Genomic DNA, 20581 nt, shown 5'->3' on the forward strand with positions numbered 1-20581 from the left:
CCAAGATACTGATTATGAGAAAATTCTAAAGCAAAAAGGAATCTGAGCTGTTTCATGGGTCAGGGTGTCCTGCAGCAGGTCTAGTGTGACACCACTGGAGGAAAACAGTCAGTGCTAGGTGGGTGTTCTTGGGAAAGTGGCATTTCTGAGTCACATTAGGCATGATGGAGTTTCTGATACAACCCTGTTACAGGGGTGTGTGGCAGAGGTGCTGGGCGCGGAGGGATGTATCACGGGCTTTTAACCTCTGCTTGTTTTAGAGCTGTGTGCACAAGGCCGTCTCAGTCAAAATTTGTCTCCACTGTTCTTTGGGCCCCATGTGACTTCACAGAAACATTGACGAGCCCGATGGTACAAATAGTGTAAGTAGTTTTATGTAGGTCATTATATGACCTCTCGTATTGATTAGATACCTTTTTCTGCCTACAAATACTGGAAAGGCACATCCTTCTGCAAGGAAGAGTTAGATTGCTTTTTCTGGAATAGAGAAGAAAGGGAAGAAAAGAAAGAAACACTGGCTCTTCCTGCTGGTCCCCACACAGACAGCGTGACTGTAAAAGCAGGGCAGAAGTTCAATGTCTCAGCCTTCGTTTTGCATGTTTTTTTTTACTACCTCATAATGGTGGACAGGATTCCTACTCCACCCCAAACTCACTCGACTTCAGACGGCCTGGTCCTCACATAGGGTTGGCCTGGGCAAGCTGTTACTCCTCTCCTTCAGGGACTAAGACAAAGTAAGAGTAATGGAGGGACACAACCAGCAAATGAGTGAGCTGCTGGCATTCCCATGTCATGGTCCACACTGGGAGAACAGAGCCATGCTCCTTGTGTTCTAGAACCAGCACAGCCTATTGGCCATTTGCCCTCTGTGCTTCTGGTCCCTCAGTAGAGACAGTTATCCCATGAAGGCAACCATGGGCTCTCTACCCTTCCTTGCCAACTAAGAGGAAGCTGTCATCTCACGATAGAGACCAAGCTGGCCCTGGAATAGTAAGATTCTCCAGGATGTCACAGAGCCAGGCCTGCGAGCCAGGCCACAGTGTGAGCAAGGCCGGTTGATATGTATGTCCTTGCTCCCTGCTGCAACAAGACCTCTGCTCACAGGTGGAGCTCACACCGAACCCTGAAGTCTGGTCTGAGGATGCTGCGCCCCTGTTTTCACATCATAGCTATAGTGACTCAATCTGCTTCTTGATTTTCAACTTGGCTTGCTTTCTTTGCTTTCTTGATTGAAAAGCAAGGCCCTATGCCAACCCTGAGCTGGCAATCCATCCATTTTCCTATGACCCCAGAGGTAAACCTCGGTGGTCAGACAGTAAACTCAGAGACAGCAGTAAACTGAATACTTAGTGCGCACACAGGATTGTTCTGCTCTTGTTCTTGAGAAAATGAGTTATAAAGGTTGAGTTTTGCTTAAAAAAATGTAAGAAGAAAGCTTGAACATCACATTATGGAATTAGTTGACTGATATACTAATATAATGAGCATCTTAAAAGTAGGAAAAATAAACTATTTTAACGCTATGCTTAATGCTTAACTCTTAACCATATCCGCTTTGCACAAAACATATATCATCATCTCGATGAACAAAACATATATTTTTGTTTTTATGTTTTGATTTTTGAATAATCCATATTTCCCTAAACATCCATTGACAATTAACAATTTAAAAAAAACTTAGTTCTGTGATTTGTAGATTTGCTAACATGACACATTCAGATCAATTGTTTAACTATGGAATCATTATAGGTGTTCAACACCATATTCAATATCAGCTATTCTTTCTATTTTCATAACCTCATAAATTACTGTTAGAATCATGTGCATACGTGTCACAGAAGATGCACGTCGTGAAGTTCTCTCGCTCCAGGAAGCTATAGAATCACTCTCTATAGTGGCCCCAGCAGACTGACATCCATCTTGGCCATCCCGCCATCCCGCCGGGGGCTAACTTCAGGGTCAGGGCGAGGATTCCAGATTACTCTTCTTGATTGCTGGTCAGAGGGAGCACATCACAGCACTGGTTCCTCACTACGCTTTTTCTACTAAGTTGCATGAGCTGCAGTCCATGTTGCACCTTGTTTGTGTCGCCACCACGCTGGTCAGCATTGTAATTCACACCAGTGCTGACTGCTTGTACTTCATGGCCTCGGATCCATTTCTGCTGTGGTAAATGGACAACGTGGAAGCTGAGGGCAGATAAGCTCCTGCTGGCTTAGGAGGCTGTTTTGAGCAACATGGTTCCTGGGGGGGGGGCACTGAATTGTAAGCTCAGGGCATTCCTCTTGGCAGTCAGCCTCTGCTCCACTCTCCCTGTCTCTTGCTTCTCTTGGGAGCCATCCAAGTGGTGTTCTCACCTAGCCAGCCTCTTAATTGAGGACCTCTTTGTCCTGATTATTCTTTCCTTTTTGAGACACGTTCACATTTATTTGTTGTCGTTAATATCTGTAAGCCTCACTTCTGGGCGACCCATCTTTCTATGTAACTACAGCTGTGAACTGTCTTTTGTTTTTTTCACTCCTTTCCCTATAAGATTATTTATAGTCTTAAAAATCAACTAAATTGTTATTTATTAACTTTAACGAGAGGCATTTTCTATTATTTTGAGCTTCCACCTTTCTGGCCTCAGGATCTCTGGTGCTGAGAAAGCCATGCTAGCCCAGGCCTATCTGTGTCTTTTGGGGAGACAAAATAAACTTCTCTTGAGAGTCAGTTGTTGGTTTTTTCTATAGCCACAGCCAAAATCACTAGTGTTCTACCATTACATATTCATATTAGATAACAAAAGCCTAAGGATATATATTAATATCATCAGGGTAACAAAATGATTGGGGTTTGACTCTGTACTCCCTCTAAATCTAACAACAAATATGATGTTAAGATATGGGACCCCCTAGACCTCCAGAGTAGGATTAATGTCATAAAAAGGAATTCATTGCACGTCTATAATCCCACACTCATGGAGGCAGAGGCAGGTGGATTCTCTAAATTCAAAGCCAGCCTGATCTACAAAGAGAGTCCAGAACAACCAAGGCTATACAGAGAAACCCTGTCTCAAAGCCCCCTCCTCCCAAAAGTGAATTGATGATTGATCACCACAGTCAAACAAGAGACTTTTTCACCTGGAGTGTATAGGCACCCATATAATATGGACCTCAAAATATGTTTCTGGGCTGATTACTTTGAGCCACTATTTAAAGAGACAGCAGGCCTGCTATTTGTTTTCTTAGGCCTTGAATCCCTTCTGCAACGCGAAGGGGTGGCCTTCATCTCCTCTGTGAAAGGCACCAATAAGATGCAGTCTTAGGAATAGAAGTCAGGCCTTTCCAGACTCCTAGCCTCCTAGGACATCCGTCTTGGGTTGCCCAGCCTCCAGAACTGCGAGGGACAGCTCCCCATGCGATAGTCATAACCAGTCCTGAGCACTTGCCTCTAGATAAGTTTGCTGAGGCAACTGCACTTATTTACCAAGGAAAATGCTTGAAATGAGAAGGAAAGCACCTTTCACACCAGTGACTGTATGGACATCATGACCCAGGGCCAGAGAACACAGAAGAGAAATCAAAAATACCTTTGCCTTTTCAAACCTTTGCTACACCATTGAAAATATAATCAAGGAAAGCACACTGAAGAAAATAAATTAAAGAAAGGCCAAGTGTGAGACAGACATATGTCCTCCTAGTTGTAGACCAGAACCCTAACACAGCTTGTCATATGTCATTACCACGCCGGCTCCTTAAGGGAGAAGCACATCACTTCCTGCCCACGCCCTACTCATCATCATACCCCTTTTGTCAGCTCTATTATGGCCTGTTTTACAGTACTTCCTATTGCATGTTCTCCCCTCACTGTCTACAACTGTGTTCTCGGGGATGGCCCCAGCCCCAAACATATCACATATCGTGAACCAAGTACATCCAGAGTGTGGCCATCTCTCTGGAGAGCCACTTAACAAACAGAACACTTCAGTTGCCTTGGGCTGAGTCATTGAGGCTACCTGCTCCTCCGGGTGCTTCTGGATCACTTTTGCTGTTGGTGTCCAGAATGACCGCCAGCCCCACAGAGTCCGCCGGCAAGAGATGGCTGCCGAGGTCCACCCGTGTCAAGCTTCTGGTCTCCTGTAGGGAGCTCCTGGAGGTGCTCCGAGGCTTGTCCCCTCCGGATGCATTTGCCTCATGACTTTTTCTCAGTGGTCTCTGCACTATGTGAACGATGCTCTGCTGTTCCAGGTCACAGCTCTGGGGCAGGGAGGGGGGGACAGAAACACAAAAAGATAGAAAGCATTACATGCAGGTAGACCTTAAGTTGTCCTTGGTTCTTGAGTATGCGAACACAGCAGCCCTGGTGTTGAATGGATGGCGAGGGGCATGTGGTTGACTTAGGAACACTGTGCGGGGGATGGGGGCGGGGGGTGGGGTGCGGGGGCTCACAGAGCTGCATGTGACAGGCAGGCAGCATGGAACTGAAGCTAGAAGTGGATATTTGAGGGGAAGTGGAACATAGAAACCGAAAACTATATAATGTCAAAAGATTATGAAACTTAGCAGAAAAACACATGCTAATGCATTCATAAATGCCCTGCAAATAATTCTTATTTAAGACTGATTTGCCTGGCAAGGGCCTTGTCCTTAGCTCATTCACTTTAAACACCGGCAGCCATTTCTGCTTTATAAAAGCACTGAGGTTATTATCAGTTACAGATATTTCTCTACAGAATCATAAGGTCTGTGCTTGTTGCGGGCTGTATCCCTTCCTTCCGGTCCTTGCTGCTACTAGCACTCAGGCTGTGGCACCAACGGGGAAGCTAGTGAAGGGTTTGTTTGCCCTTCTGCCTATCTGGGATTGTGATCAGTGAACATTTACAATAAAACCTCCTCTATTCCTATCTTGTTCTTTGTGAACAGGAGCCTATAAAATCTAGAATAAAAATTAGAAGTCAGATGTTTGCTAAGGCAAGACTTAGAGTACCCTAGGTCAAGTCCTAGTTTAGGAGAAGCAACAGAAACAGCCTTCTTCTGCCTTTTCTGACAGAGCTGGGATCTGGCTCCCTCCCTCTCTCCCTCCCACATCTGTGTTCATTGGCTCTTCGCTAACCTCTGTCATTGTGGGAATGGTCACTATATATCTGAGCACAGTGCAACCACATAAAAGACCGAGTGCATTCTGCCTTCTCCAGTGTCTTCTTTAAGCAATCTATTTATTGTTACTATCAAAACCCTTTGACAACAGTGACCTCTGCCACTCACTTCACTGCCAAGCACACTGCAGCGAGGTGCTTACCTCCTCCAATCAGAAGCTCCCTTGAATCTGAGCGTTCATTGCACCTTCTTGCTTTCCTCCTACTCTGGCCTCTATGACACTGACAGGCTCACTTGGCACTTAGCCCCGAAGTTGGCCCGGGTGGCCCGCAATGGTTCCTACTCAGAATCGTTACCTGCTGCCCTTCTCATCACCCCCGTCCCCAAGGCCTCCCCTGTCTAAGCCCCCTGCTTCTATCAAGGCACGTCCTGCCAGCCTGCACAGCATCTCAGGACCCCCACTGCAGTGCTGACTTCCACTCTATAACACTGATCAGGGCTCAGTACCAAGATGGTGTTCATCCTCCCTGCTTGGTTACATGCAGCAAGGTGTCCAGAGTGACCAACTAGGCACCAGAAATGCCTTTCTCATCCTCGTCACCCTCACACCCCCATTGCCACCTCCCGTATCAGGCCTTCATTATTACAACAACGTGGTAATTATTGCCTGGATGTCTGGTTTCTGCCTGCTCCAGGCTGCTACCCAGAAGAACCTTGAGTGTGTGCACCATACTGCCACGTGACTAGTGTGTTTATTCCTTTCTCCTTTCCAGACCTCTGCCCAGGGCTCTTTGTTCCCTTTACTGTGCAGGAGGGGATACACTCATAGGTACCCACTATGCTCCTTCCTTCCCTGCTACATTTTGTGTTCAGCCACGTGAGTGGCCCCAAATCACTGATAAAGATGTGATGGGACTAAGGCTTAAAAACACTTTGGCCTGGCTGTTTAGGTCCCACCACAGAACATTTCTGGAAGCTTTCTCTCCTTCAGCTCAGGCCAGAACTGCACATATGATGTAGCCCCAAGCCCAGCCACAGTGGAAGCCAGTGCTGCCCCATGTGCAGTGGAGGGATACCTTTGGATGAAGCTAGCATGGGCCTCAGCCCCTGAGGATGTGAAGACGTGAGAGCACAGAACTGCAGCAATTGGTCCCGTATTTGCTCCTCAGAAATAAAAGCAGATGGTACCCATTGCCCATTCCCATTGGAGCAGAAGACATGTCATTGCCCTGCACCTAATGAGCTCTTATGCAGAACCCAGGAACCTCGTAACATGTAGCCAGGGTCCTACAAACCAAGCACTAAGCCCTGAGCACAACGAAGCACAGATGTGTGAGAATGGAGTCTTGCAAGGAGGAACAGAGTGGGAGGAGCCCCCCAGCACAGCCATGTCCCACACAGCCTTCTTCCCCAGGAGACACAGGGTCCAGGCAGGCTTGTTCCGTTCTCCTTTCACAACTGAGACCTTTCTCATCTGAGTCCCACAACTCTTTGCTTGCCAAGGTCTACTGACCACAGTGTACAGCTTAGATAGTATGTGTGCGTATGTATATGTGTGTGTGTGTGTGTGTGTGTGTGTGTGTGTGTGTGTGTGTGAGAGAGAGAGAGAGAGAGAGAGAGAGAGAGAGAGAGAGAGAGAGAGAGAGAGAGAGAGAGAGAGAGACGTGCAGTCCAAAGGTAATTTAGAAAACATTTACAGTGTAACTGGTCATATTTACATGTGTATTATCTAAGGCCTCACACAGTGTTTTGACCTTGGGGATGTGGGTTTGACTGAAGGGAAAAATACTGAGCAGATGAGGAAACGGATGAACAGATATAAACAGTCCTGATCCCTGCTCCTACAGTGGAAGAAATACAAAGACTTGCTTCCTGTGTATTTATTAGCTTCTGTATTGCAGAGTAGCTTCCACCCCCCCCCCCCCGGGCTTCAGTTCTCAGGCTGATAATAATGTCATCAACATCAAAGACTGTTCTGGAGCCTTAGGGAAATATAAAGATCCCAATACATGCCGTGCGTAAGTCTTGAAAACAGGAATCCGGGAACCCAATACCCATCAGGCATCAGTCTAGAAAATGGAAGGCCTTGGCCCCTAACTTATATATGAACATGGCCTCAGAATTATATTTAATTGTTCCACTTCTATGATCCTGATGGAAAACAAATAGAGAAGGCAAAACATGCAGAAGGAACAAATGTGAAAATTCTAGCAAAAATCTCAGCTCTCTATGAGCTAAAACAAAAAAATTTTAACTTCTTCTCTGTAGAAGATTTCCTGGGAGGCAAGAGAAGCCCTGGCATATTTTCTGGGGCAAATGAGGAAGAAAGCAGAGAGATAAGTCACCCTCTCCTCTCATGTCCAGACTTCCCTGATGCTGGGAAGGGTCTGTAAAGGGATTTCAATAGTTACAGTGGTATTTACAGAACATATTTCCACGTCTCCATCCATGGTTCTGAGATCTGTAATTGCTTAATTCCTTAACTTTCTCACAGAAAACGCTGTTGATCTAGAGGTCCCTTTGCCAGATGGCACACTTACATGTCATGCCAGGACAGCCCAGAGCCATGCTAATCGCCAAGTCCACAGACAATAAGCTAGATAAAGTTCAGCTGTGTGGTCATTCCAAAACCCCAGTAATATGTAGCTCATGCAGTATTCAACCCCCGCCCCCACCCAGGTTTCAGGGCTGGAGATTTTAGGTGGGAAAAAAGGCAAGTGCAGTGATCCAATATGATTTCAAAGTCCCTCAGAGTGAAAACAATATTTCCCCTAAACACACTAATATTCTTGAATGAAAAGCAAAACAAAAACATTGCCTAATAAGCAGAAAAAATACATTTGTTTTTAAAATTTTGTTTATAATAACTTATTTCCTCAAGAAGAAGGGCAGTGGCACAATTGTTGTGTGAGCAAAACAGATAGACATTCATCTAGCTGGTTCTGATGCTGCTATCCAGGATGTTGACCTGGAGACGGAGTGATTCTTTATCTATCCTGCTCCCTCCAACAGGATCTCTGGTACAATGTGAATGACTTTGGGGAATAACAAGCAATTCTCATCCAGGTAGCCACTGTCCAAGAAGCATGGGAGAATGGCAAAGTAGAAGGATCCAGAGGGTCCTAGAAACCTACAAGAAGAACATTATGATAGGCATATTTGGGCCTAGGGGTCCCGCTCAAACTATGGCACCAGCCAAGGACAATACAGGCAGTAAGCTTTGAACCTCTACTCAGATCTAGCCAATGGTCAGAACATTCTCCACAGTTGAGTGGAGAGTGGGGTATGACTTTCTCACGTACTCTGGTGCCTCACATTTGACCACGTCCCCTGGATGGGGAGGCCTGGTGGCACTCAGAGGAAGGATAGCAGGCTACCAAGAAGAGACTTGATACCCTATGAGCATATACAGGGGGAAGAGGTCCCCCTCAGTCACAGTCATAGGGGAGGGGAGTAGGGGGGAAAATGGGAGGGAGGGAGGAATGGGAAGATACAAGGGATAGGATAACCATTGAGATGTAATATGAATAAATTAATAAAATAAAATAAAATAAAAAAGAATACCTAAAAACAAGAAAAACAAAAACCCATCCCTTTCTCTAAAAAGGCCTTCTGGTTAGGAACCAAATAGTTCAGAGCTTGGTATTCTAAGACCTTGGAAAGGAGAAATATTTTTGAAAATTTTATGATGCTTATCTGTAACAGAACTCCCACAGCTAAGGCCCAGGGATCATTTTGGAAGAGGGCAGAAAGATTGTAAGAGGCAGAGGATCAAGGAGTTTGCTGAGAGATTATATCTCCTAGGAATTTCAGGAGCTGCACCCGTAAAGTCTTACTAATATGACAGCCTAAGCAGGAGCTGAACAAGGACAACACCAACAGGCGTGCTAATGTGGCAGGGGGGTGCTCACAGGGCCTCAACCCTACACAAAGCAGCTGAGGCCACAAAGGGTGCTGATGGTGGGAGACATAGTCCTCACCCAGGGAGACCACACCAGCTGGTTACCCAGTACCAGTGGTCACCCCTGATAACATATATATGGCAACATTATACAGGCAGAGCATGTCCTATTTATGTATTTAAGAGTATTTGTGTGTGTGTCTATGAGTGTATACATATACATGCATGTTAATAAAAATTAGGTCGTTACTTTTTAAAAAGAGCAAGGAGGTGGGTATACGGGGTGGGGGGGGGCTAGAGGGAGGAAATGCTCTTGAAGTCTGAAGCCTTGAAATATATGTTTATTCTCTAACAGGAAAAATTAGTAGAAGATGGGAAATTGCCGGGATGTTGATGAGACACTCCGTGCAGAGCCATGAGCACCAGCCTCAGCCAGTTTCTAAGGAGGTGTGGATAATGTTAGCACCACTGCAGAGTGCCTGAGCTCTCCGTGGGACTGCCCACCAACTCTCTGCTGAGTCTGAATGGATCCCCCAAAATTCAGATGTCAAAAATTGATCACCCACATGGTATCAATGAGGGAGGCTCCTGTAGGAAGTGACAAAGACATCAGCGTGGAGCCATCACAAGACTGGTGTCTTATACAGGAGGCAGGAGGGAGCCTGCACCCTTCCTGCCCCTCTGTTCTTATGATAAGCAGGATGCAGTCAGAAGACCCATCAGCCATATTAGCACCTGAGCTTGAGGCTCCTAAATGTCACTACAATCAGAAACACATGTCTGCTCATTACAAATTTCCTCGAGTAGGGCACTTGTGTAGCAACATAATCTATTCAAAAACAACACTGTTAATGAGTTAGAACTGTGCTCCGAACACATAAAGCTATTGTGCATCACACAATGTGGCCACTGCTGTCCTTCTCGTTCCTACTATGAGGAAGATAAAGGAGCCACCGAGAAGTTTTAAATGGGCCTGAGGTCACCCAGTCTCCAGGATGAAAGGAGGGTACCAACAGCTTTGTTCAGATGAGTCTTAAGGAAAAGTGGAGACGTGGGCAGAAAAGGCTATAGTGAGAGTAGGCCTAGAGATTGCAGCACAGCAAGCATAGGTGGAAAAAGAGCCCAATACCTGGCATGCAAAATTCTAGAAGAAACAGTTCTCAGGCAGGGACAATTGACTTGAGGTGGGTTGAGGGAGGCAGAAGCAGGCACATCCCTGGAGCTCAATGGCTGACTAGCCCAGATTATTTCATTAGTTCCAGGTCAGTAAGAAACAATGTCTCCAACAAAAATAAAAAGTGCCCGAGGAAAGACACCTGATGTTGACCTCTGACCTCCGCAGAGGCTGGGAACAGGCTGAGGCCATGAAAGTAGTCAACTGTTTCATCTTCTTTTACCAGCAAGATCCTCTTTGTGTACATGTTACCAGCCAATTCTACCTTCTGGAAAAGTGCATGCATTTTCCTTAAAAATTTTTTTAATGTGTATGTGGTATGAGTGCACGTGAGAGTGAATTACATGTGTGGCTTGTGTAACTGCATGTGCCTGTGTGTGCCAGTGGAAATCTGAGGAAAGTATTGGCTGCCTCCTCTCTCGAACTCTATCATACTCCTCTGAGGTGTGGCCTCTCCCTGCACGCGAAGCTCGCGTTCAGTTTTCGGCTGGCTGGAAGTTTGTTGTTTCAGTTCCCCACAGTACTGGCGGTCTACACAACCCAGAACCACGCCTAGCTTACTGTGTGGGTGCTGAGCTCTGAACTCGGGTCCCCACTCTTTCCTGCCATGGCATCTCACTGCCTTCTCTTTCTTACTCTGAGTCTCCGGAAGCTTCAGTGAGGATCTATCTGTTCACGATACCCAGTTTTTTGTTTTTGTTTTTTTTGTGTGTGTGTGCCATTCTGTGAAGCTCACAGTTGTTCTCACAGACAGTTCAGAGGTGAGACACACTTCAGAGGGCTTCCACTTAACAGTCCTGAGTAGGAAATGAAAGGCCAGGTCTGTAGCCCATATTGTCTGTCTTACAGCCCACCATGCGACTAGACATCCTACCTAGACTCTGCACCCCGCTGGCTCCCAGTGTAAGTAACCAGCTGGGCAGAAGCTCCAGGCAGCTTTGCTGTTACAGGCTCACTCACCACTGCAGACTCTGGTTCTTCCTGGTTAGTGTGTGTGATCTGGGATTTAGGTCAGGCTATCTTCAGCCTCTTCAATGCTTCCCATTTTTAGTCTCCTGTGGGTCTGCTAACTCTATCTTATCATACAAAGTGTTTCAGAGTATTTTAGTGGAAGGCTATCACACTCTTTTTTATATGCATTTGACCTTTAAAGTCAGATCATCTCTGATTTATATTTGAAATTTTGATTCAAATATTTTTCCTAGTCAGTCAGAAGTTACCAGTCACTCTAAATAAACATTTTAATCTGATAATTAGTCCATATTGATATCACATTTTAATTTTAAAAATTACTTATTGATTAAGTAGTTCCTTTTTGGGTAATTTTAAAGGAATATTTAAAAAAAAACATTTTCCCTTTTTGACTTAAAGAAAATTGCACATGATTCCTCACTTTGCTTTTTCTGAAAATAACTTCCAGCAGATGTTTTTATAAGCCCATCAGAGTTTTTAATAATGTATTTGGATGCCTGAGAGAGATAAAATGGCAGTTATTTAAGACGTCACTTATGGATGCTGTCTAATGGATAAGAATCATTTTATTTGGTTGCTGTGTAAAGGCAACACATGCCTAGAGGTTTTCTGAGGCAGGCATGGTAGCCACAGAGGATTGTTCCCAGTGCCTCTGTGGTCTTTAACCCTGGGCTCCCTCCATAGTGCTCAGTGGACACTAAATGCCAATTTATATTAATTGGATAGAAAAAAAAACCCTACATCTTCAACCTTATCCTTCATTTTTAAGAAGACTTGAAAAACAGACTCTTTGTGATTTATGCTTTGAATTATTTCCTGTTTCTCATGACTGGTTTTATTCTAATCAAAGAAATTATACTATATAGAGATACTGAAAGGGCCTTGTCTCTGGTTGCCAAAGGCGGGGTAACACAGTTCCGGGGAAAGGTCCATTAACCCCACACTAATTACCAGAGCAGGTCTGAGCCTTGTCACCCCATGTCCCTCCCGTTGCAGGCCTGGACCTTCTTCCCGCTCATTAAGCCCTGAAACAGAAGGAGCTCACATGGTAGGGGAGGGTGACACATGGCTTTTGCTGCATGTGAGCTGCAGAGTAAATGGCGAATGTGAGGGGAGCCAGGCCTGCTTGACATGTGGTGCTTGCTGTTGCCCCTTTCCTAAGTGCAAGGATATCGATAGTCAAACCTGTACCCACTAACCATGGTACGATTATGTTTTCTTAAGTTAAAATTCTTAACATGCTTGGATTCAAATTACACTCCTACATTTCCCTCCTGACTTCATGTGCACCTGCTCCTCCCTCCCTCCCTCCTCCTCTCTCTCTTAAATTTCATAGCCACTAAGTCTATTTAGTGCTGTCTGTCTGTGTACAGTGTAGAATCACTTCCTGGAGCATGGGTTCCCTCTCAGGACCCAGGGTTCTGAGGAAAGTGCATCTCCCTCTCCCTGGCAGCCACCCACCACCAGTGCCTCCTCTGATAGGGGATGAGACTTCACGAGCCCCTCCCCCATTCAGGATGGAATTTTGATTGACGTAATCTTGTCCATGCAGTCCCAGCTGTTATAAGTTGAAAGTGTGTTTTATGATTTAAACCTTTCAGGAAATGCCCCCGGTATCATTTATTAGGTGTCTTTTTACTACTAGTTATAATAAATATTATAAACAAATGTATATGTATGTAGATTCTTAAATACAGAATTAAATTAAATTTTCAAGTCACTTTATACATTTCATAGGGTTCTTGGGGCTAGCAAATATACTTCTTTCATGAGTACTCGGGGGAAATCTGGTGACTCTCATGGGGCACAGTAGGGCATAATTATATATAGTCCCAACAAGATACCAAACCTGTCTCAAGAACAAACCAACAAAAGACATTCAAGTGGAGACGACTGTTATGCTGAGTAATAATAAAATAATCTACTACATATCTTGACTTCTCCCTGATGATATTTTAGCCTGAAGTGATTCACCCCAAGGTGAAAGACACAAAGTCCACAAACTCTTTCAAATTCCTCATGTCATACTTCTCTCTCTTTTGTGTTCAATTTTTCCAAACAGGAGGGGGCTAAGTTATGGCCAAACAGCTGTGGCCAAGTAGATTTTACTAATGGCAGGAAGATGAAATATTTCATACCAAGGGGACCATTTCTTAAAAATAAGAGGTGGTGGAAAGGACAAAAACACCTTTGTGTTCTGCCGAAGAGCCAAAGGCTTGGTGGACAGCCAGCCAGCAGCCAGGCAGTGAAGGTGGAACCAACAGAAGGTATGGTCATTTGGCACCTTCCCTTGCAGAGACTACGGAAGCCCCTGAGCCTCTGTTTTCTATTCTTGCTTCTCAGCCTTATGAAGCGGACAAACATCCTTCTTTATATGCTGGGGCGCCACGATACAATGTGCTGCTATTGGCTCAAAGGTTGTGACTGGAAGTTATAAGCTGAAACAAACCTTTCTTCCTCTTAACTTGATTTGCTTTGGCATTTTGTTATAGCAGCAGGAAGCTGACACATACTCTCTACTCATTGCTAGACATGCCTCACCACAACAAGCTAGCATGTTTTTCTCTGTGTTTTTCTCATCTTCTTTTTTCTTTCTACAGTTGTACTGTCTTTAGGGCTGTGACACAGTTAGATGAGCTCCCCCAACCTATTCTAGCATTTCTCTCAGGCTGGACTTCTAACCATGGTTTGCCTGTTACGCCTGACGTAAGGCTCATCATCCTCATCCGTTTAGAACTACAAAAGATCAGGAGTGCTCTATGCTTGACCTATACCCTGCTATGATCTCCACCCCGTCCCCAAAACGCAGGGAAAACCTTATCTCCTCCCCCGCGGCATGATGTTAGAAGGCAGGGCTCTGGAGTGAGTGAAGTTCTCATGAACAGGATTGGTGTCCTTATAGGAACAGACATAAGAGCTTGTTCTCTGTGCTCTTCTGTGTGGGCACAAGGAAAGATTCGTCTGCAAACCAGGAAGCAGTTGTCAGCTCTGCATGGCCATTGGATGTCTCAAGAACAGTGCTCCAGAGCTATGAGCTTTGAGTGGTATTTAAGTCACTCAGTCAGCTGATGTGTTGTAATTCCAGAGCTGAATGAGAAAACCCAAGGCTACCAAGAAGAGACTTGATACCCTATGAGCATATACAGGGGGAGGAGGTCCCCCTCAGTCACAGTCATAGGGGAGGGGAGTAAGGGGAAAATGGGAGGGAGGGAGGAATGGGAGGATACAAGGGATGGGATAACAATTGAGATGTAATATGAATAAATTAATAAAATATATTTTAAAAAAAGAAAAGAAAAAAAGAAAACACAGGGCAGGTTCCGTCATATCCAGAAAAGCAAATTAATTAGTTCAAGGTTGCAAAGAGTTATTAAGGAATCTACAAAATAAAAATTATTTTATCTCAAGCTTAAAGTAAACTGCTAGGTAATAGAGGAAAGGCTCAAGTATAGTCAGTGGAGAACCAAGGTGAGAGTCTTGAATGTTCTCTCCCAAAAGCCTCTAAAGCAGGAATCTCAATTAGAAACATCCAAACAATGGGCATTACTTACTCAGTTATATACATAACATAAACCTATAAGAAAAAATTTACACTTTAACAGGATGAGAAAAAGATACCCCACTTTGCTTGTCATAACACAGTGCTGGAGACTATGTAAATTACAATTGATTTCCTACCATTCTGGAGGCTGGGAAGGCCAAGGCCAAGTGTCAGTAGTCAGTGAGGGGCTTCCTGATGTGCCATCCCATTGTGAAATGGGGACAGGAGAAAGAGACAGAGAGCAAGACCTGGAACCACAGCCTCCATCCTTCTGTTACTGGCTTCATCTCACTCATGAGTGCAGTGGCTTCCTGCCCAACACTAACATGGCCGCTTGGGAGATCAGGTGTGCAATATGAACTTTGGGGGCCCATTAAAACCACGGCCTGGGAACCATTACTCCGGCATACTCAAAGCCTCTCCCTGCTGACATCCAAGTGCCACCCCTCACAGCTGCTCAGATCTGAGTCTCTTGCTTTCTTTGGACGCTGAGTGGAGCTGGCGTCCCTGCACAGCACTAGGCTGTGTGGGAGGAAGAGGCAAGTTTACTAAGGCAAGCAAGAAACTAGCACAGACAGGCATTTATATTTATTTATTTTAACAACTGACAGAGAGAAACAGCTTCGCTCTTTTGCTGTAAATTCCTTAAGCTTCTAGCCTTAGGTTCAAATTTCAGATATAAATACTACCCACTGTTACTTATGTCAGCTCCTCTTTCGTGATCTGGATATGTTATGTCATGGGCAACAATTCTCTTTTTTGAGATAAATAATACATGAAACAGCTCTCTTTTTCACATCTATGCTCAAGAGGCCTACTTGTGCTGCCTTCAGCTCTGAAGGGGAGAAAGACAGGGACCCTCATGGGCTCAAGACAAAGCCTCACGCTGACCTTTGACAGAAGGCCTGGATAAAGAGTTCTTAGCCTAGACCTGTGAGGCTTGGGTCATAGAAACCTGGCTAGGGACAGTGAGGGAATGAAGCAAGGACAGAAACAGTGACACGAGTTCAGGAAAGCTGGGGTTGGGTGGTGTCTGTTACCACTCCCGCCACAACCTGGAACCCTGGCATTTCTCTTAGGTGCAGGACAGGGGTAGGGGTGGCCTAGCCTTGGTGGGAGGTCTCTGTAAGTGACTTCTGTAGGTGTATTCTCGGGCTGTAAACATCTGGGAGGCAGTTGTTAGTCTTCACACACATGCATAAATAGTCCATATGTAATCAGACTCAGACTCCAAAGACCTTTGCCACCCCTCTTCAGTCTTAGGCCATGGCTTTGCCAACTGTTCCACTTGGGTCTGAGGTCTTAGAGTCCTTGGCATGACCATACTTATGCCAAATACATTTACTCAAGTCTCTGTTCACTCGGACTCCACTCACTCAGGACCCCATTTACTCAGGACTCTGTTCAGTTAGGACTCTGTTCACTCAGGACTTGCTCTGCTTCCTACAGTAGCTGCTGCTTTCATGCTCATTTCTGGTCCTCATCAACTATCTCATAGAATGATTTACTCAGAAGAAGCAACACGCCAAGATCATACTCCATGGGGCCAATCCCTGGTTCTCACAAGCAAGCACTGCAGATCACAGGGCCACCTATCACTTTTGATAAGGGAGGAAGCTGGAGTCGGTAAGTGAGTAAGGACACTCAGCTTTAGAGCTTTGTTATAAAAAAATAATTACAACTATTACAGTTGAGATTATTTATCCTAAAATTATTTAATTTCTTAAGCAATCCTTAACTGTTTTCCCCCATTGTTATAAGTGTTCTTAGGGATGTGGATAAAGGAATATCTCCTAGAAGCTCATCTGGTTTTCTCTTGCTATGGAACAATTAAAAACATTTTCAGATGTCTATTAGTAGGAGGACTGAGGCAATGGGGCCAGTACTCTGTGCTTCTCTCTAACAGTAGCTAATGAAATTTCCACACAGCATGTGAGGTCCAGATTTACAGATGTAGTCACATCCTTCAGGGTAAATATTCAAAGACCCACAACAGATGCCTGAGACCATAAATAAGATACAATGTCAAACACTCTATGTAACCAAATGGCTTGGGAGTGAGTGGGGCATAGCAAGCACGCAGCTTGGATATGGTCCACAGAGGGACGATAGACCTCCCAGGAAGGATGGAGCAGGATGCCACAAATTTTATCAAGCATGTCAGAATAGCTTGCAACGTAAGAGTTGCGAATCAGTTCTCACACTGTGCATTCTTGGGTTACAGAGAACAGCAAGCTGTTGAAACCTCAGAGGGGAAACTAGGATGAGGGAGTACTGTTAGCACACTTGCTCACTCTGCTTTGAAAGTAAGCAAGTAATGACAGACTACATGGAAGTTGGCTCACAGAGGAACTTTTGAGTGGAAAAAAACTCCATCTTAATGGGTCACTGACACACGAAAGGAGAAATGTTGTTCCCTTTCTGTCCTTTCCAATATGTGAAGACACAGAGAGTATCCCTTCCAGAAAAACGAAATGATAAACCACTCTCTTGGAACTGGGGTGTAGAGAAATTTTAATCCAGCAACATGGCTGCTGTGCCAAGGAATCACATTCAAAGACCTTCTGAGGTCTTTGTGATTTGGCTGGAATGCAGACATGCCCTTAGTACACGCCTTAAATACCAAACAAGGAAGATTAGGTTAATTTATAGAAGGAAGCAGCCTTGTTTGAAAGGAATGTTTAATCAAGGGGTAGACAAAGTAACAATTCAGAGGAAGACTTGACACAATGAGTCAGAGATAGGATATACCCACCTCTCAGAAGAAAAGGACAGTAAAGAGAGGCAAATTAAGAGCTGTTTAGGGCAAGAAAGAGAGATAGAGAGAGAAATAGATTTTTACAGAGAGGTTTTCTTTGTTTGCTGTTTGTTTTTTAACTGAGAGTTTCGTTTTGTTTTTTAAACTTTGTACACTTTCACAGAGACAGGCCTCAGAGAGAACAAGGTAGACATAGGTGAAAACAACACAAGCCAGAGAATGAGAAGGAGCCAGAAGATTAAAACAAGCTGTCAGAATTAGTTTAAGACTAGGCAGAGCAATTCAGTCAGAAGCAAGAGAATCCAGTTTGAATCAGTCGGCTTGGAGAGGAGTTTGGGCCAGAACAGCTAAATTGAACGAGCATCAAGAGTTCAGAAAGAGCAAGAGAGACTTGGGAACAGCTCTCATCTCATTACCTCATCTGAGGAATTAAAAACAACATTTACATTGGGAGCATCCCTTACCCAACACTGACCTCTCTGCCTTTGACTCCCAACCTATTTTAAGTTCCAGCCTACAACCTTTTGTTATAATAGTGAACCAAGACACTCACCTGATATTTTCCCTAGCCCAGCTTCAAGTATTATAGTTAGTATTTGAGAGTAGTTTAGAGGTCAGGAATACAAAATGAATCAACCAATATTGCACACAAAATTTCCATACAGATGCCAGCCTTCTAGTCAGATCAAAACTGGCCTAAAATTGCCTAAGATATGAGCCATAACATGTTTTATCTCATCCCATAACTATGGGATTAGAATTCCCAAAGGCAGGTCCTGATACCTTGGTAGTTCCCTCAAGTGCTCCTATTGGCCAGGCTAAGAAGCTGAGTAGCAGGACTGCATTCAACATCCACCTCTCAGTCCTGCCTTGAGCTCATACTGGTAAACAGTTACCAACCGTACCACCTGGAGCCTCAGAGTCACCTGGGAGTGGGCTCACCCATAACCACCTGGAGCCTCAGAGTCACCTGGGAGTGGGCTCACCCCTAACCACCTGGAGCCTCAGAATCACCTGGGAGTGGGCTCACCCATAACCACCTGGAGCCTCAGAGTCACCTGGGAGTGGGCTCACCCCTAACCACCTGGAGCCTCAGAATCACCTGGGAGTGGGCTCACTCATAACCACCTGGAGCCTCAGAGTCACCTGGGAGTGGGCTCACCCATAACCACCTGGAGCCTCAGAGTCACCTGGGAGTGGGCTCACCCATAACCACCTGGAGCCTCAGAGTCACCTGGGAGTGGGCTCACCCATAACCACCTGGAGCCTCAGAGTCACCTGGGAGTGGGCTCACCCATAACCACCTGGAGCCTCAGAGTCACCTGGGAGTGGGCTCACCCATAACCACCTGGAGCCTCAGAGTCACTTAGTAGTGGGCTCACCCATAAGCACCTGGAGCCTCAGAGTCACCTGGGAGTGGGCTCACCCATAACCACCTGGAGCCTCAGAGTCACCTGGGAGTGGGCTCACCAGCTGGGTCAGCAAACTGCAGATGTGAAAGAAGAAGATAAATGACCCACCCAGGACCCACATGTCTTCTACTCTCATGACCTCATGACCTCATGACTGCAGCCTAGGAACTGCGCATAGACACACACACCAAAGTGAATTAGCACCGAAGATCGTGAAGAACAAGTTCCCCAGAGGTGGACAGGCAAGATTTTAGTCTGCCATGTCCACATTTCTAATGGAGCGTAACAGATATAAAGGAAGACGCCGTGCTGGAACACAGAGATCACGCAGACAGATGCATGTGTTAGGAACTTAAGAGTGCCAAAAGTAGATCAATTCTGCCTTATGGAGCGAATCTCTAAATTAGCATATAAATAGTAAGACTTGGTAAGTAGTATTTGTAAGCCTGGCCTGTGTTTAACAGCCCTAATGCAAAGCCAGGATCAGGTTAAGTGAGGGATTGAAGAGGTACCCAGGCTTTTTTATAGTCTAGCACATTGGCTCCTTTCTAATACACTAAACACAAAAGAAGAGAATTATTTGATAAATATATTTTAAAAATTCAAATACTGATATTATTATACTCTTTAAAATGCTGGGGATAAAACCTAGGATGAAGAACCCGGTAGAAAGATTTCTATTAACATTCAGGGTGAGGAGTGAAAGTCTGGTAAAAATCTGGGCTTAAAGTTAATTTTAAATGGTTGAAAATATTTTTTGTAGGAATAAAAATGCCATGAGTAAAAAAAATCTACTTCCTGCCACATATACATACATGCACACACATACACACACACACACACACATATGTATACACACACACACACACACACACACACACACACACACACACATATATATATATATATATATATATATATATATATAGAGAGAGAGAGAGAGAGAGAGAGAGAGAGAGAGAGAAGGTGTGTTTCTATACTTTCACACAGGATAGATATGTTTGCTTTCCAACTTTTCCAACTTGAACATACTATGGGAGAAGTTGTTTGCTTCTTTTAATTCATTGATACAGTTTCAGATAAGTTAAATACCCTCCTTATTTAAAGAATGTATGTATAATTAAGAGTTCACTATTTACAGTTCTGTACCTATATCAGTGTGAAGAGCAGTGTTCTTGCAGGCATCTTTCTGAGCGTCTTTTAGGGGACAAATCTATGCTAGTTGTGGAGTGAAAGAGGAACAGAAGTCATCAAACCACCTAAAGTTACTGCTTCCACTTCTCCCAACAGGAGTAGAAAAGTAGTGTTGGCTTTTCATTGACCTACATCAAATGTTTCTAAAATTCAAATGAAAAAATGCCAATTATTTAGAAAAGTCCCAGGACATAGACAGTGGAAGACACTGAACCTAGCTCAAAGCTTCTGTAGGAACCCTGTGGCCCTCTATTATGAGGAGACTCAACTCACAAGACAGAACACCAAGTCGGAAGATGTGCGCCTCAGTGTTTCTAAGTATGTGTGCATAATGTGGCCTCTAGAAGCACATGTGGACATAATCTGCATCTTCAACAACTGGCACCAAACCAGGATGTAACAAAATACAGACAGCTTCCATTATCCACACGCACGGATTCAACCATGGACTACAGTGTGGGGGGCAAGGCGATCTGGCCTGCACTGCACATGCGCCCGCACTTCCAGCATCCTTCCCCACACAGTGCTCACACAGCAGGTACACGGAACTG

General features: G+C 44.7%; 1 protein-coding gene across 7 annotated transcripts in view; it reads right to left on the reverse strand.

Moving 5' to 3' along the window:
• The window catches only part of PRKN (parkin RBR E3 ubiquitin protein ligase), a 1133456-nt gene that overhangs the window by 770461 nt on the left and 342414 nt on the right, over positions 1-20581 (reverse strand). For all 7 annotated transcript variants that reach the window (XM_084777800.1, XM_084777801.1, XM_084777799.1 and 4 more), the window contains one exon: positions 3998-4238. In XM_084777800.1, coding sequence (XP_084633926.1) covers positions 3998-4238 — 241 coding nt within the window. The remainder of the gene's footprint in view (positions 1-3997; positions 4239-20581) is intronic.

This window comes from Acomys minous (assembly GCF_964271855.1).
Source record: "Acomys minous genome assembly, chromosome: 3".
Classification (NCBI taxonomy): Eukaryota; Metazoa; Chordata; class Mammalia; order Rodentia; family Muridae; genus Acomys; species Acomys minous.